This window comes from Tachypleus tridentatus, chromosome 13 (assembly GCF_004210375.1).
Source record: "Tachypleus tridentatus isolate NWPU-2018 chromosome 13, ASM421037v1, whole genome shotgun sequence".
NCBI lineage: Eukaryota > Metazoa > Arthropoda > Merostomata > Xiphosura > Limulidae > Tachypleus > Tachypleus tridentatus.
In genome coordinates, this window is record NC_134837.1 from 36,414,243 (window position 1) to 36,430,709 (window position 16,467).

General features: G+C 31.9%; 1 protein-coding gene across 5 annotated transcripts in view; it reads right to left on the minus strand.

Annotated features, from left to right (window-relative positions):
* The window catches only part of LOC143237744 (dimethylglycine dehydrogenase, mitochondrial-like), a 43,848-nt gene that overhangs the window by 26,393 nt on the left and 988 nt on the right, over positions 1 to 16,467 (minus strand). For 2 of the 5 annotated variants that reach the window (XM_076477299.1, XM_076477296.1), the window contains exons 2-3: positions 2,072 to 2,255; positions 1,321 to 1,419 (exon numbers count right to left, since the gene is read on the minus strand). In XM_076477299.1, the coding sequence (XP_076333414.1) occupies positions 1,321 to 1,419; positions 2,072 to 2,131 (159 nt within the window). In that variant the 5' untranslated portion in view covers positions 2,132 to 2,255. Of the gene's footprint in view, positions 1 to 1,320; positions 1,420 to 2,071; positions 2,256 to 8,595; positions 8,766 to 13,909; positions 13,932 to 15,709; positions 16,220 to 16,467 lie in introns of those variants that run through there. The other 3 variants (XM_076477297.1, XM_076477300.1, XM_076477298.1) reach the window with 3 other exon arrangements.

Here is a 16,467-nt window from a genome sequence, read left to right on the forward strand (position 1 = left end):
ATGTTATCTTGACCATGTGTTAAAAGAACAAATATGAAACACTTGATTTCTTACACTGATCCATGTTTGTAAAAATATGTTGCTTGTTTAACAAGACTGTCAATCATTATTGTGCAACATTGTTTTGGGTCTACTAAAATCTTTGTTTTGAAGTATATTGCTCTTGCTCATAACTCAAGTACAAAATGAGATGAAACATCTTTTTTGATGATAACTAGACATATGATAGTTAAACGTAAAATAAACAATGAAAAATAACTCCACAGAAAAGACCAAATACTGTAAAATAACCATAAAAACTGTGAAGTAAAAACTAACTGTGATACAAAACCAAAAATCTAACTTGGAATGACTTTAAAACAAAATTCATTTGAGAAAAACACTCTTATACTCTCATGATATTACATTCCAGTTTTGTTGCTAAAGACAGACTGTAATTAATGTTTATTTAAATTAATTAAACATCAATCAGAAAGCACGGTAGCAATCCCGATGTAGAGGTAGTTTAGTTACAGCACAAAACATTAACAACCACAATATCAGATCTGTAAGTCATTATGTGCATTATATGAAAATAGACAATCTAATTTATGTTCTTTACTCTGCTATGCAGTATCTTGGTCATGATCTATTTTGCTTCCCAGAAGCAATATCTATGATTTATATACTGGCTTCCTGCAGATCGGTACAGAATAAGTTGGTGAAATATTATCTAATATCTGGATAAAGCTATATTCATTTTTCAAGTTAGGAGAAAATCATAGCCTAAGTGTTGTTTGAAAAAAAATCAAACTTCAAATTCAACCGAGAGTTATTCTGTTGAGCAATCCAAACATAAATAAAAATCTAAAGCAAAGTACATGTTTACTAAAAATTACGATTAAAGAAAGTGGTAATAATTCAGTTCAGGAGCTATCTAGTTACACATACTAATATTTGAGATAATAGAAAAACTACTAACATCAGTATAAGAAACTAGAGCAAAACAAAGTTTAGTGTTGCCTTGATAAGTAAATTTAATAGGTCATGTGTATTGCATGTTTACAATGCTCAACTTTAATGTCACATATATAACATTTATTGTCTCCATATATGACAAAAAAAACAAACCAATATAACCATACCTGTTAACCAATTATGGAAAACATCTGAGTTTTATACAGAATATTTAGAAGATTTAGCAAAAGTTTATTTTCATAAAAAAACAGCTTGATGTTTGTTTTTAATTTAACGCCTGAGAGAAACTGGCTTGATGCCAAGAGAAAAAAAAGTTTGTTACCAAGTATATTGTAATTAAAATATTATCAAGAAATTACAAACCTTCTTAGTTTCTTGTTCAAGCTGTGCTAAAAATCCAATGCTGTAGTAGTGTATCTTTTTCATATTAATTCCTCCATGATAGAGAGTTGTAAGTCCTGCCTTTAAAAAATAAAGTAAAACAAACAATTCTTGAAAAACCTTACAATAAACCACAAGTTGCACAACCTCTCTTACTTTATAAATCAATGTCAATCATTTGAGAACCTCAATTATAGTAGACTGTAAATTCTGTTGTTTTTTTTATATTTTATATATTATAAAAGTATCCTATGATGTAAAGATTTACAAGTTCACAAGATCAAAACAGTTGTGAGTGACATTCTAATAATTAATAACTATTACATTATTTCATTGTAAAATTCTCTGGCATATAGAATAATAGGTGAAAACCTTGTTTCAGGTTTGAAAACTATTAGGGGTTTGAAAGATCATTTTTTCCATCAATAATTTCAATCATGGAGTAAAAGGACTTTATTTTTCATTTACAGTCTTAAACTTATGTAAAAGCTTAACATATTATGTGAAATGCACAATTAGTTTAAATTATTTTACATTTTCATTATATAGGAATATGGATGTGAAGGGTGATACTTAATTTGGATGATGTATTTGCTCAGATTTGTGAGTGAGGGAAGATCTAAATTGGTAAAAGAGTTTTATCTTTTTGTTATTTCTTAAAGCACTCAACTACAGTTATCAGAGAAAAGTGTTACTGTTACAAACTTAAATTTACAAACCATTTTCTACTTACAGCATGCCATGTAGAACCAGCTGTTAAATCTGATTTCTCCAGTAGAATAACATCTTTCATACCTAGTCTGGCTAAGTGATATGCTATGCTCACTCCAACAACCCCTCCACCAATTACTACAGTTTCTGCTCTGTCCTTCCATGATTTGGTCAAAGTAGTCTGATTTCTATTAGCTTTACTGGGTCTAAAAAAATTAGCAAAGATTCAATCCTTAATTTTAGGGAAGGTAGTAAATAACTTTTCATACATATAACAAATAAATTAGCATAAGAAGGAATACAAGAAGAGTGGTATTTTTATTTTTTCACAATATATTTTTCCCTCATCTCAGATTTAAACCTGAGAACTGCTTGTTATAAAAGTGCTCTACAAATGAAGTAAAGGATTAGTCTCCTAGAACTTGCTAGTAAGACATTTTTAATAATTCAACCTACTACAGAAGCATTCATAAAATTTTCTTGTTATTGTGAAAATACTCATTGTAATCAATATAACTCTCAAGTGCAAACTAACTTTTCATTGCATAAAATGTTGACTCATGTAAATAAAGCCAGAACAGATGGATTCTTTTTCAAAACAAATCAACCTTGTATCATTTTGATGACTATCAAGTGTAAATAAATAAGAATAAAATGGAAGTTAGCCTAGCTGTTCTTACAAAGGTCTATTCACTTGAAGTGAATATTTTAAATCACATATTTCATTGTTGTGGTGGACAGAATATAAGAAACAAAATACTTTTTGTCGTTCATACGGAACATTTAAATGCTTGTTGTTTGTAGAGAATTAACCTCTAAATTATATAACAAAGACATAAAGCACATCTCTTTAAATGTGATGAGACAGTTTCAGAGTTCTCACTAGAATGCTAAACATAAAATGAAGTATATTTTTCTGTATTTTCTGTAAATATTAGGTATAGTTTACAAGATTACCAAGACAAGATATGAAAATGGCAGAACTTTGGGTTTCAAAATCACTACTTTCAACAGATGAACCATTTCCTAGCTTTCAAGTTAAGTGTAATTTAATGAGAATTCAACCATTATAAAATTTATTGAGCACAAATCAATGAAATAACACATTGCCTTATCATAGCATAATCCAACATAATCTAAATAAAAATTCTATTAAACACCTTTTTTGTATAGCTTTAATTTACTTTGCAATTGTTTGCTCTTGAAAAAGGCTTCATATCTCAAAGTAGTATAAATTCTAAATTCCTGTATCTTTTTATCACTATTTATTATTTTGTTTAATTATTTGATTTTTACAAATTGTAATGAATTTCATGGATTTTAAAAAATTTTCTTACCACAGAAAAGGCCTAAAAATGAAGACGTCAAAGCAATCTAATATGAATGTATGATGTATCTTTTTCTTCAATGAAAAAGTTATATTTGACTGTGTTGCTCTTTAAGATTATCAAGTTGTGAAATATAAAAATATATCCAACGAATAACACATCAAAAGTATAACTGACAACAATAAAAAAAAATTTGGTAGTTCAATTATGAATGCTTTTAGAGGAGAAAAACATGATACACGTCTAATTAAAATTGTCATCATTTTAATTTGTCTCTTCAAAATTCCTTAATCAGTTCAGTACATTCTATTAATATTAACTATTAAAATAATACTTCAGCTGGGAGTTTTAGTTTCCTAATTTTTATCATTCATTTTCTGCGAAATAATGAATTGAGGTCATGGTGTAATTTTTGCTATTACATATACCTTGACTAAATGTTGCAAGGTTCTAAATGTGTATTAATTCTTTTACATAATGATTGATACACACGACAACCTTTTGTATGGAACTTCTAGAAGAGATGCCTATTGAAAAAGATAATACATAACTACGTACAAACTTGCTTAGAACATGTGTGTACACAAATACTTTAAATACATTAGTTAAGAATTGTGGGATATTGTGCCGTGCAAGCTATTGTCTTAAAATTGGGTTCCTTCCTCATTTGATTGGCTATCTATGATATGATATCATCTAAACATTTGAAAAAAAAAAAAAAATTAAATTTTTCATTAATGAAAATTAAAAAAGAAAGAATTGTAGCATCCATTCAATTTCTTTTGTGGTTGAAAAAACAATAATAATATTTATTTATTAAATTTTATTCATTCCATTCAAACACATTTGTGGATAAAGAAACAATAATATCATACGTTTATTAAATTTTATGGGAAGAAACTTTTGTTCAAATATCTATGATTTTTGTCCCCCAGTGGCTCAGTGGTATGTCTGCGGACTTACGACGCTAAAATCCGGGTTTCGATACCCGTGGTGGGCAAAGCACAGATAGCCCATTCTGTAGCTTTGTGCTTAACTCAAAACAACAACAATCTATGATTTTTAAATGAAAACGACAACACCTTTCATGTGAAAAAGAGTATTATTATTAATAATTAAAAAGTATTTTTCTTTACAAATTTAGCAGTTTAAGACTACAGGGAAGGCAGCTAGTCATCACCACCCACCACAAACTCTTGGGGTACTCTTTTATCAACGAATAGTGGGATTGACCGTCATCTTATAATGCCCTCACGGATGAAAAGGTAAGTATATTTGATGTGACAGGGATTTGAACCCTTGACCCACGGATTACAAGTCGCGTGCCTTAACCACCTGGCCATGCCGAGCCAATATTATTATAACTTAACATCCTTATTCCTGTGGTTTTTACTACATTTTTATTTCTGATAAATTTATTGAGCATTGTGTATTAAATACATATTTATTTTATTACATTTTCATTTCACTTTGGCCAGGTGGGTTAAGGCGTTCGACTCGTAATCTGAAGGTCGAAGGTTTGAATCCCCGCCGTACCAAACATGCTCGCCTTTTTAGCCGTGGGGGCCTTATAATGTGACGGTCAATCTCACTATTCGTTGGTAAAAGAGTAGCCCCAGAGTTGGCAGTGATATTGTTTTTGAAACATTGACACAGCAATGTCGAACACGAATACATCTGCAGGCTCTCGAGGATTAAAAACAAAAAAAAACAAGAAAAGAAAAACACTGTGAAGTTATCAGCTCACAACTTTGACTATGAACCAAACAATCAGCAACCTCATTTAACAGAGCCAAACAATGGGACAAAAGAGAAACCCAAAATGGAAAGATGAGAAAAATAAAATGTTAACAGTTTCTTATTTTTTCAATGTATACAAGATGGGGAAGACAACATCATGTGTCTATCTCATAAGACGTACTTTGTACAATGTTGATCTAAGCACACCAGACAAAACACACATAATGTAATTTTCCTATACCACTGCTACAGATTGCAACAGAGTAACATTTGCACATTTATTTTAGTGTCTATACTTGTTTCTGTATACTTTTCTTTTTTTGCATGTGGCGTATATTCTTGTTTATGTGTTACGCAAGTCCTGCCTGTTCTTGAAACTTGTAGAGAATTCTTCAGTAAGGATCAACAATGTACTATGTGTGTATATATACATATGTAATGCTAGTGATTGACACTATTGTTGAAAGTGAGCTTTGTAAAAGGTTCTAGAGTCTCGCATGATTCCTATAAAAAGCGGCCAGCCGAAAGACGAAAGTAATAGAATACTATTGGACAGCTACAAGTCAATATGCTATGGGTCCAGGAAGTTACAATTGTGTTTAACGTTTATTAACCAGGAAACTACCGAATTGTACCAGAAAAGTTATAGGTTTCGAACATCACAAACCATTCAACTTTAGTGAATTACTTCGGACCTTAGTATATCTACGATGGCGTTAAATATCTTCATCGATATGAAGTGAACTTCTTTGCGGTGCGAGGCCAATCAAGCCAAGCGAGCTTAGGCGAGCTGCAAAAATATCACCTCAGAATTAATTTGCTCCGCCTGGACTTCGATCGTCGGTAAAATATTCAGTTCTAGATCGAATATAAGACTCAATGTTGTCTGTAAGTGTGTAAAATACGGCAATATCGTTCTATGCAACATGCCCGAGTAAATAATAAATTTCATTTATATGATAAATAAAGTATATAGATGTAAAAGCACGAAGTGTTTACGTAAAATATATTTAGTTTGAAGCTATATAACGATTTTACAGAGATACGTTCACAGAATAGCGCGTTGATAGAATACAAATGGAATAAAAAGTAAAGGTTTGAACGAGTATTCAAATATATTTACAAACAGCTGGTATGGGCAGAGAAAGCACTAACACCAGCCGTTTCTAGATATATAATTTTTTCTACAAGTGGGTTTTCTCATCATCACGGAGTATTCAAATAATTCCAATAAAATTACTATTCCAACAATCAAATAAGCATTCAAAAACAAACTTATGAAAAAAAAATCGAGTTCGACGAAGCAAACCTTCAACGTATTTGAAGGTCGCTTTTTGACGTCATATGCCTAGGACTTAAAACTTCTTTTATAAAAAGTGTATGCATTTATTGTAAATTATTTTCCGTGCCATTTTGTGCCAGCTTTTTGTCACTTGCATATTCTATACTCATACTATCAAGATACACTTACGTAATGTTTTTTAACCACAAGTCATTTTGTACAAGATGAAATATATTTTTATATTTATACTTGCTATAAATTTAGTTTTCAAATGATATACAAGATCAAAAGAATGCAATTAGAAGTCTAATGTTAGACAATTTGAATATATGTGGTACTCGAATCCTGATAATAAAAACTATCAAATATTGTAGCGTATAAGATCTAAAAATACCATGTTATAAGATACTCCCTAAACTGTTTACTTTTATTTTCATGCACTAATGGTAGAAATAATAGATCCAAGAATATCCAGAAACATGGTTTTACAAAAACCAAACTTTTGTTTTTGAGCATAAAAGAAAGTCAGATAAAAGAAAATAAATAGAATTAAAATGAGCTGTTTCAAGTATTATGATAAATATAAATATAGTACAAACATTGGCTGGGGTTATGTACGTTTTGCAACTTCGAGTTTTAATATATGGTAAAATTGGTTTATACTGAATAGTTTCCTTGGAGATCTCTTTGAATCTAGTTTGCGGGACATTTATGTGGATCTCTGATATTCTGAAATGAAAGTGGTCCAGAACCAGTGATGGATTTAAAATTGTGTGGGCCGAGAGAATACTAACTGGTGTGGGCCCTACATCCCACGTAGTTTTACATGGAATAAAATTATCAATGGGCCCTGGGGCTGAGCCCCCTCTAGCCCCTACCTAAATACGCCACTATCTAGAATGTTATCTCTCGTGAAGTGTGTTTTCTTATAGTAAAGCCACATCGAGCTATCTGCTGTGTCCACCAAGGATATGCGAACCATTAATTTTAAACTTTGTAAATCCGAACCAGAACTCCACTGGGGAACGCTCTCGTAAAGAAATGACAGTCGACAGATGGTCACTCGCTAACTATAAATTTCAAAGGTATATGAAATACATGTATGTTTTGTATTTGAGATATAAAGGTGTATTTGGTATTGCGTGTGAGTTTTTTTATGTATTTATATTAAGAATAAACCTTTAAATTCTGAATAATTGCTTATTTTTACTAACTAAAATTTTTGCTTTGTGTTGTTGTTTTGAGTTAAGCACAAAGCTACACAATGAGCTATTTGTGCTCTGCCCACTACGGATATCGAAACCCGGTTTTTAGCGTTGTAAGTCCGCAGACGTACCGCTGGGGAGCTTTTGTTTTGTTTGTTAATAAATATTTTGTTTTTCGCTCATTTGATCAGAATAACAATGGTATCTATGTTTATTTCGTTATTTTTTACGAAGTTCATCTACATAAAATTTAGATTGATTTTAGTTTTTGTTATGCAATATAAGGAATACAAACAGGAACGGATTGATATATTAAAGGATCAGTCCTGTCAGTATCACTCATAGCTTTCTAGTAATTTTTCATGTGTTGTGTACTAGTTCAACAATAATGCATCAAATAGCTGGTGGTCCAATCCACTCCTAAATACGAAAGAAATGCATTATAAAACGAGTTTATAAATATCTTTCACTGTAATAATGTGTATGCTAATTTCATTTATGAGGTTTATTGCTTGAATTTAAGCACAAATTTACAGTATTGGCTATTTGATTTCTAGCGTTGTAAATCCGCAGGCATACTGCTGTGCCATTGGGTACATTTTCTTGTAAGGCAAACATTATAAACATGTGAAATTGCACCTTTTCCGACTTTTAATATTGCAACTTTTGGATGTGATCATTTGTGCCATCTTCTTAATCATAACTATTAAACATTGTAGCAGTAACTTCTCCCAGGTTACTTAATAATGGGAGATTTCCAATAAGTACTCAAAGGTATGTATGATAGCTTTCCAGTAATATGTTATATATCGATAAATAAACCGATATAATATATCATGACAATTTTATTACGCAGAAGAGATCGCATTTTTACGTGCATAGTTATATACAGTATAAATAAAGTGATATTTTTTTACGTAGGAGCTTTAATATTTAGAGTGGTATACACGAACATCATTAAGAAGGACACGTGAACGTACGCTTTACTTACCTCATGGTAGCCAGCAGTATCGCATTTCTAGGCAATACCTTTCATTCGTACTGACAAAACATTCTGAATATATATTAGAAGTCCATCTCGAAATATTACATTCCTAACAAAATGTCTGGACAAAATTTTCTGTGCTAGTAAAGTTTTGTATGTTTCCACATGTCGCTGAACTAAACATCAGAAAATAATTCGATTTTTTATTCTTCATTTATTTACTCTATACACGACTGAGAAATCTTGGAAAATCATTCAGTTCGAGCACTACAAATTTAGTTTTATTATATAATATTTAATCTTCACATCTATCATAAAGAACAAGACAAACAATAACGATAATATATAAAACAACTCAAACTTGTAAAATTCACAAAAATGATAACTCCTATAATAGAGATCATACTGTTACTAAATAAAAAATACCAAATATTACAGAACAATTCTATACTGATTATCAATAAGTTTGAGAACTGGCAATCTGTCTGTTTTTTAGCGTCAATCAGTTTTTACTGTTACTAGTTTTATATTTCAGTGGGTGCTATGATTAGCCTGGATCTATTTCCAAATTATTAGCTGTGCATGTGGATACTATGAATGGCTTGGATGCATTTTTAAATATTAGCTTGACCAATTGTTGAGCAAAATTCATAAAGCATAAGAGTTCTAATTGGAAGAATTAGTTACATGCATGTTACGTGAAAGCTTTACCTAGCTCCGTCTTTTCACTAGATCATCGAATAATAACAGCATGATATATTAATGCATTGATGCTGTATATCGGTGTGACTCAGTAACACTTTAAAAGAAAACTTCAAGAATGCTATAATCCCTTCAGAATTTAGCCAAAGCTGGCTGCTTCCTTACCTGTTTCGAAACTAACCAACGTAAGGAACAGCCTGCCCTGCTTTTAGTGTGTATTCCATTTAGTTATCAAACTATCTCCTCATGATTACGGTACAATGTCAGTTCTTTTTAAAAAGATTTTAAAATATAAATTATTTTATATTTATATTATAATATTTTATAAATATTTTATAAATATCTTTTTATTAAAAGCTGCATTCATGCATATGTACAAAAAATAGCCACTAAACCAGGTAAACGTTGTTTCATACAAACAACCACCTTGAAAATTCAGCAGTGTGTAGAGTTCCTAGCGCTGTACAACTGGAATACGTGTAATTATATTCAAGCGCTTCAACATGCGATCAAAGAATGCTAGAAGTATAAATGATTACGGTTTATTTAAGTTCAAGCAAACCTATACGAGGGCTAGCTGCGCTAGTCAATCCTAATTTCGAGATGATAGAGTATAAAAAAGACAGCTATCTAGTTAACACCACCCACCGCCAACTACTGGACTATTAGTGTGAAACTTAATGTTGTTTTTTACTGTCGTTCTTATAACGCACTCACTGGCCCATATTACGCAGCGCTATTATCATTTTTTTGGGTAACAAGACGCGAACCACAGCCCTAAACACGACGTTAGGCCCAGCAGTAGAAATACACAAACTGATGAACCTCAAACTTTCTCTCTACTACTTTTTCAGAGATAAAATGTGTAAAATCGGTTGATTTACAGAATGACAATTTGTTTTGAATTTCGTGCAAAGATACTCGAGGGCTATCTGCGCTAGCCGTCCCTAATTTAGCAGTGTAAGACTAGAGGGAAGGCAGCTAGTCATCACCACTCACCGCCAACTCTTGGGCTACTCTTTTACCAACGAATAGTGGGATTGATCGCACCATTATAACGCCCCCACGACTGAAAGGGCGAGCATATTTGGTGCGATCGGGATTTGAACTCGTGATCTTCAAATTATGAGTCGAAAGCCTTAACACGCTTGGCCATGCCGGGTCCAAAGGATGAGAATAAAAAATCTGTTTAATTAGAGTCGTGTTATTTATGGATTTGTGGGTAATTATTGTGAAGTGTGTAAACAAACTGAACGTTTTAGAGTGAGGCTTTAATTAAGTTAATTAACTTCTAAGTACCAATTCCAGAATGAAAATGTATATTTAAATCACGACTATTTTCTATAATTTGTCTATTTGCCAACTTTTGCTTTTTGAGACATGAACTACTTTTAGTAGCATATAATTAATTGTCATTCCATAGAAACTAAACAAAATAATCCGCAACAGAAACCTCTTATCTCTGATCGTTCGTTTGAATATCCTAAATTACACATCTAAACGTAATAGTTAAAATAAACGACAAACCTTCAATACCGTCAACTTATCTCAGGAATACAATTACAAATTGCGTAAATCAACCAACTCTTATGTTCAAAAATCCGTCCTCTCGCCACTCCTGTAGATTATTTTTGTTAGTGAAAAACGTTTTCGCAGTTTAACGTACGCATACAATTCACAATACGCAGCAACATTGCTATCTGGAGTATCTCTAGAAACCCAGTAATGGTCACGTCTCGCATGCAAGAAACACTAAATAATGTCTGGAGCTGGAGCAACAAGTGGAGAGTGGTTTTAAATCCAACAAAAACGCAAGCAATCACTTTTTATAGGAAATTAAAAAGACACAGAAAAACTCAGGAAAAGTAAACATCTCACTCGGTGATACGCCTATCAACATGAGTAAGCACATCACATTCCTTGGCATCAGTTTTGACTCAAGATTAACATGGAAAAAACATGTTAACAATATACACTTATCCATCAAAAAACGCATTTTACATTTAATGAACATATCTAGCAAACATTCAAACTGCTCACTAGAGACCACCATCCAAATATACGAGGCTTACATCCTTCCGTTAATAGAATATGGATGTCAAGTCATATAATATGTCTAACAACACACTACAGAATATCCAAATACAACAAAATAAAATATTAAGAACAGCAAACGGACTACCATCACAAACACCGCTAAATTATGTACACAAAATCAGTAACGTACCAACTCTTAGAAACAGGCTCACAGAAATATCACACAAATATTATTTAAAAGTAGAACATAGAAACCAGCAAACCGCATCATTATGTAAATTAGCCAGTGCACCTACAAAATACATTTCACCATATAACATATTTCAACAATCACAAATCACTCAACAAAATACATAATCACAAATAAAGTAAATTCGTGTTTATATTTATATGTATTTCTTTTTCAGATTCGGGCACAGGACAGGTAAAACTTCCGGCGCCTGTCCTAGCACAAGTAAATAATCTTTCACGTGAGGGGACGAAGAGGAACCACAACATTCCTGATCACCCCTGTTGGGGAGAGAATTCTTGAGACTTCTTTCTCCCTAAACTAAACCCTTGCCAAGTTCATTTGCGTTTATTCTTATGTACAATCTTTTCTTGAAATTATACTGTTTTTTTCTGAGAAAACAAAGAAAACTACCTTCAAAGGTCTTTTTTATATAAAATAGCTTTTGTGACCCAATGTGTTACAATTTGTCCCATATTTAATGCACAACTTTAGAAAAATAGAAGGACATTGTATAAACCCATGATGCAAATTGATAATGAAGGAAACCCACGAAGAACGTTACGTTTGTGACGAGTAGAATAACGCATTCTTGATGACGAGAGACTCACTTGAAATAAAAATGTATTTCAGAACAGCCGGTATAGGTATTAGCACTTTTACTATTAAAGCAGAGTACAATAATATTCATACTAGCCGTTCTGTGGTACACAGATGAACGCATTATTTCAAAAATTATTGTACATTAGCTCAACTATTCGAGATGTTTGGTCCGATTGTTAGTATGGATAGAAGAATAACTTTTACGGAAATTAATAAGGAGATATGATTGATCATATTGACCTGCTATACAAAAATCTCTGAGGTATCTTCATCTAAAGGCACGTGAGTCGTTAACATCGAAAAGTGGATATTAAGATTAAGACCTTTCTGTGTTTAGATATAACTAGCAACACAAGCTGTCTTCAAATATGTTCAAGATACGTCAAACGTTTCGATTCTGTTTCCAGAAACATTAACTATTGTTTACACAATACGTGTTATTTAGTACTCATAACGTACAAAATAGCGTATAAATATTACACAAACAGCAAAGGTTGGGCGATACACATGATATCAAAATTAGATATAGTTCTAATATAACAATAGATACTGGAAGTTGAGGTTGAACTATTTTGTGTATTTATTTATTCAGTGGTATTTCAATGACGTCCCGCGCAGATAGCCCTCGTGTAGCTTAGCGCGAAATTTAAAACAAACCAAACCAATGACGAGCAACAAATCTCCAACCAGTCCTAAATAATATAGAATACTGCCAAAAATATAGAATAAAAATTAATATTCCGAAAACCCAAGTAATATTATTCAGCATATTAAATAAACTGAAAAAAGATCCACCCAAGTTATACATGAATAAATCACTTTTACTGACTGCTACTTCTGCAAAATTTCTAGGATTAACTTATGATACCAAATTAACGTGGAAAAAGCATACAAACAATATCAAGATAAAAATCTGGGAAAGAGCAAATTATGCAAGAAGTCTTTCAGGTAAAAATCAAGGAACATCACCTGATAATATAATAAAAATCTACAAAACATACATCAGACCTATAACAAAATACACATCTCCTGCCTGGATAAACATAAAACAAAAACAGTTGCAGAAACTACAAAAAGTACAAAATTCAGTTTTAACTTCAGCCTATAAAGTACTACATAGTACTTCATCCACATTCATGCACAGGTATAGAAACATAGAAACAATATCTGTAAGACTCTTGCATAATGCACTCAATTATTTTAATAAGATTGGCATAAAAATGATTTATTGTGTGATCTCGACAGATACTACGTACATGATGAACATAGTCCTAAATACCTCTCTCCTATAAATATATATTTAAGAAATATAAAACAAGCTGACCACCACGCACTAGACGCTCGAAACTAGTTTTATTTTATTGTACTTTATTTCTATTTATTTATTTTTCTTTTTTATATGTGTTATTTATTTATTTTTATTATTATTAGTAGTAGTATTTCATATATATGAAAAAAAAGATTATGAATATACAAGTGAATAAGAAAAAACTTTTCAAGACTACACTTTCACATTGCCCTGAAACGAGCCTGAAACGGTGTAATACTCTGGCCCAAAGTTATACCCAGTTAGACGACATCAAAGTTAGGGATGGAGGAAGAGGTCTCGTGCATCTGATCCTCCTGGGTATTCGAAAATTAACATACCCAAATGCTCACAAAGAAGAAGCAAGTCCCCGCTGATACAGCGGTAAATCTATGGATTTACAACACTAAAATCAGGGGTTCGATTCCCTTCGATGGACTCACCAAGTATCCTGATGTGGTTTTGCTATAAGAAAACACACATTTCAATCAATTTTACCATAAAAAGGTAAAAATATGTCGTTAAATCTTTAAATTTAAATGTACACATGAACAACGAATTGTAAGTAGCACTTTACTAGATGGACATTTTAAGATATGTTGAAAATACATCAAATTTACCTTTACACTTTTTAAGTTTTATATTTCTGAAGTTATTAATCTCAGGCTAAACAAAGGTCATATTCAAACATTCTTCTCTCAGTTCTTGTGTTTGTCGTTAAGCCTGTTCGACAAGAACCTTCATTACAAAATTTTTCAACTTGTTGTGGCCTTGGGTTTATCTGGTTGGAACTGGATTTTTAACTTATTCAAGTCTCTCGCTGTCTCTTGCTTTGTAACCGAAGTCTCGTGACTGCAGTTGGCAAACATCCAAATAAATATAATGTTACAATAACATTTCTTAATGCGTAATTTGCATAGTTATTAAAGATTTGTCAGATCACTTAATTCCGACCGAACAGGAATTGAATTATTATAATTTCACAAATGTTGCATGCAGCCCAATTAACATTATAAAGTAGTTTCCTCTAACACAAAATTACAGTGGTCACACTGACAATTTCTATTACATTATATAATATGGATATATTATAAACAGTAAATTACCAATTATCTCTTCTCTTCTTATTTACGTACAGATATGCCTTGAAAAGTATTCTATGTTTCTATTATTCTGATATGCCTTAGCTTACATTAGTTCGAAAATGATTCCTAGTATAGAATATTGCGTAACCACTGATCTCCTTATAAGACTAACCAGTTCCAACTGGATTAACAGAAAGTTCATCGACCACCACCCTCACATGGCTGGGGACAAAAATCGCATATCTTGTTTGTTTTGAAATTATGCACAAAACTATATGATGGGCTATCTGTGCTCTGCCCAACATGGACATCGAAACCCTGTTTCTAGCGATGTAGTCCGCATACACACCGTTATGCCACTGGGAGGCAATCACAGATCTGAAATGTTCGCAATACATACTGAATTATGTAAACATTAAAATTAATTATGTCTTGCTAAAAGACTTTTATTTTCATAAACGAATATGATTCACGAGTTTATGATCACGTGCTTTCTAAATTAACTCCAAAAAAGAAATTTGGAAGCTATTTGTTAATGTTTAATTTCATTACACTTGTTTTATTAAAGTAAACAAAATTAAAGACTATTAAAGTGAAATTAATATTGTAAACACTATTAACAAATCCCAACTTATTTCTATGCTGTTAACAGTTATCTATTTTTTATATGATTTTGTGTGCAGGTTGTAAGTCTTCTGATATTTCTTGTGATATTGTTTGCTATTCTAACATGATTTTCAATTTCAACTAATTGAAATTTCTGTTTCTAAAAGCCTGCATCACAATCGGTTGTGATAGCAAAACATACGATTGTTCCTTATCAACTTTTTAATGTATTAAAAGATGCACACTTTCTGATTTTTTACTTCCTATTACAGCAATCTATATACTTAGAAATAAACTAAAAATCAACATGGAACTCAATATGATAAATTAAACATACGTCTCTACTTATAAAACGTAGAATGCATTGTTTAATCTGATAACCTAACCTAGCTGTTCGCGATATTTTCAGTTGTAATGCGGAAGAAACTATCTCTGAATGCTCATGAAAATAGACATCAAATAGCCCTAATGTGAACTATCACGTCATTGGTAATGCAATTCCGCAATTCAAGCTAATGACTACGGGGAAAACAACTAGTAAAACCTACTCACCGTCAACTCTGCAGAAACTTTCAACGATGAATAACGAGAATTGTTGCTGTTTGTCGAACTTGCGCAAAGCTACACTAGGACTATCTACGTTAACCGTACCTAATTTAGCAATGTAAAACTGGAGGTAAGGCAGCTAATCATCACCACCCACCGCCAGCTTTTGTGCTACTCTTTTACCAACGAATAGTGGGATTGACCGAACCATTATAACGCCCCCACAGCTAAAAGAGCGAACATGTTTGGTGCGACGGAGATTCGAATCCGCGACCATCAGATTACGAGTCGAGTGCCTTAACCACCTGGCATTATAAATAAAGACTCTCCTTATTAACATCATTATTTATCTAGCTAAAAGAAACTTCTGGGCAAACTTTGATAAACAAAGAAGGAAGCTAAAACAAAAGTGTTTGATAATAATTGTTATAAGTTTATGGTTTGATTAACCAAAAACACAGCTGCTTGTACATGGCCTAAGTTTTATAAGCTAACGTACCTTTTCAGTTCTCTAATGCTATCAACGTTTTGTGTTTTTTTTTTTTTTCAAATCTACTACAGCCTCCTTGTTATAAAATAACTTTATATTGTGGTTTTCATGAACACCAGTTTTTCTACTTTGTTTAATTTATTTTCTACCCGTAATTTTAAAATTTAAAATATAATTTTATTCCACTTAATATAGTTTCTTTGCATGTACAAGTTTAGACTATTAATATTATAAAATTTTATGTAGCAATTATTTTCATATTTTATACTTGCAT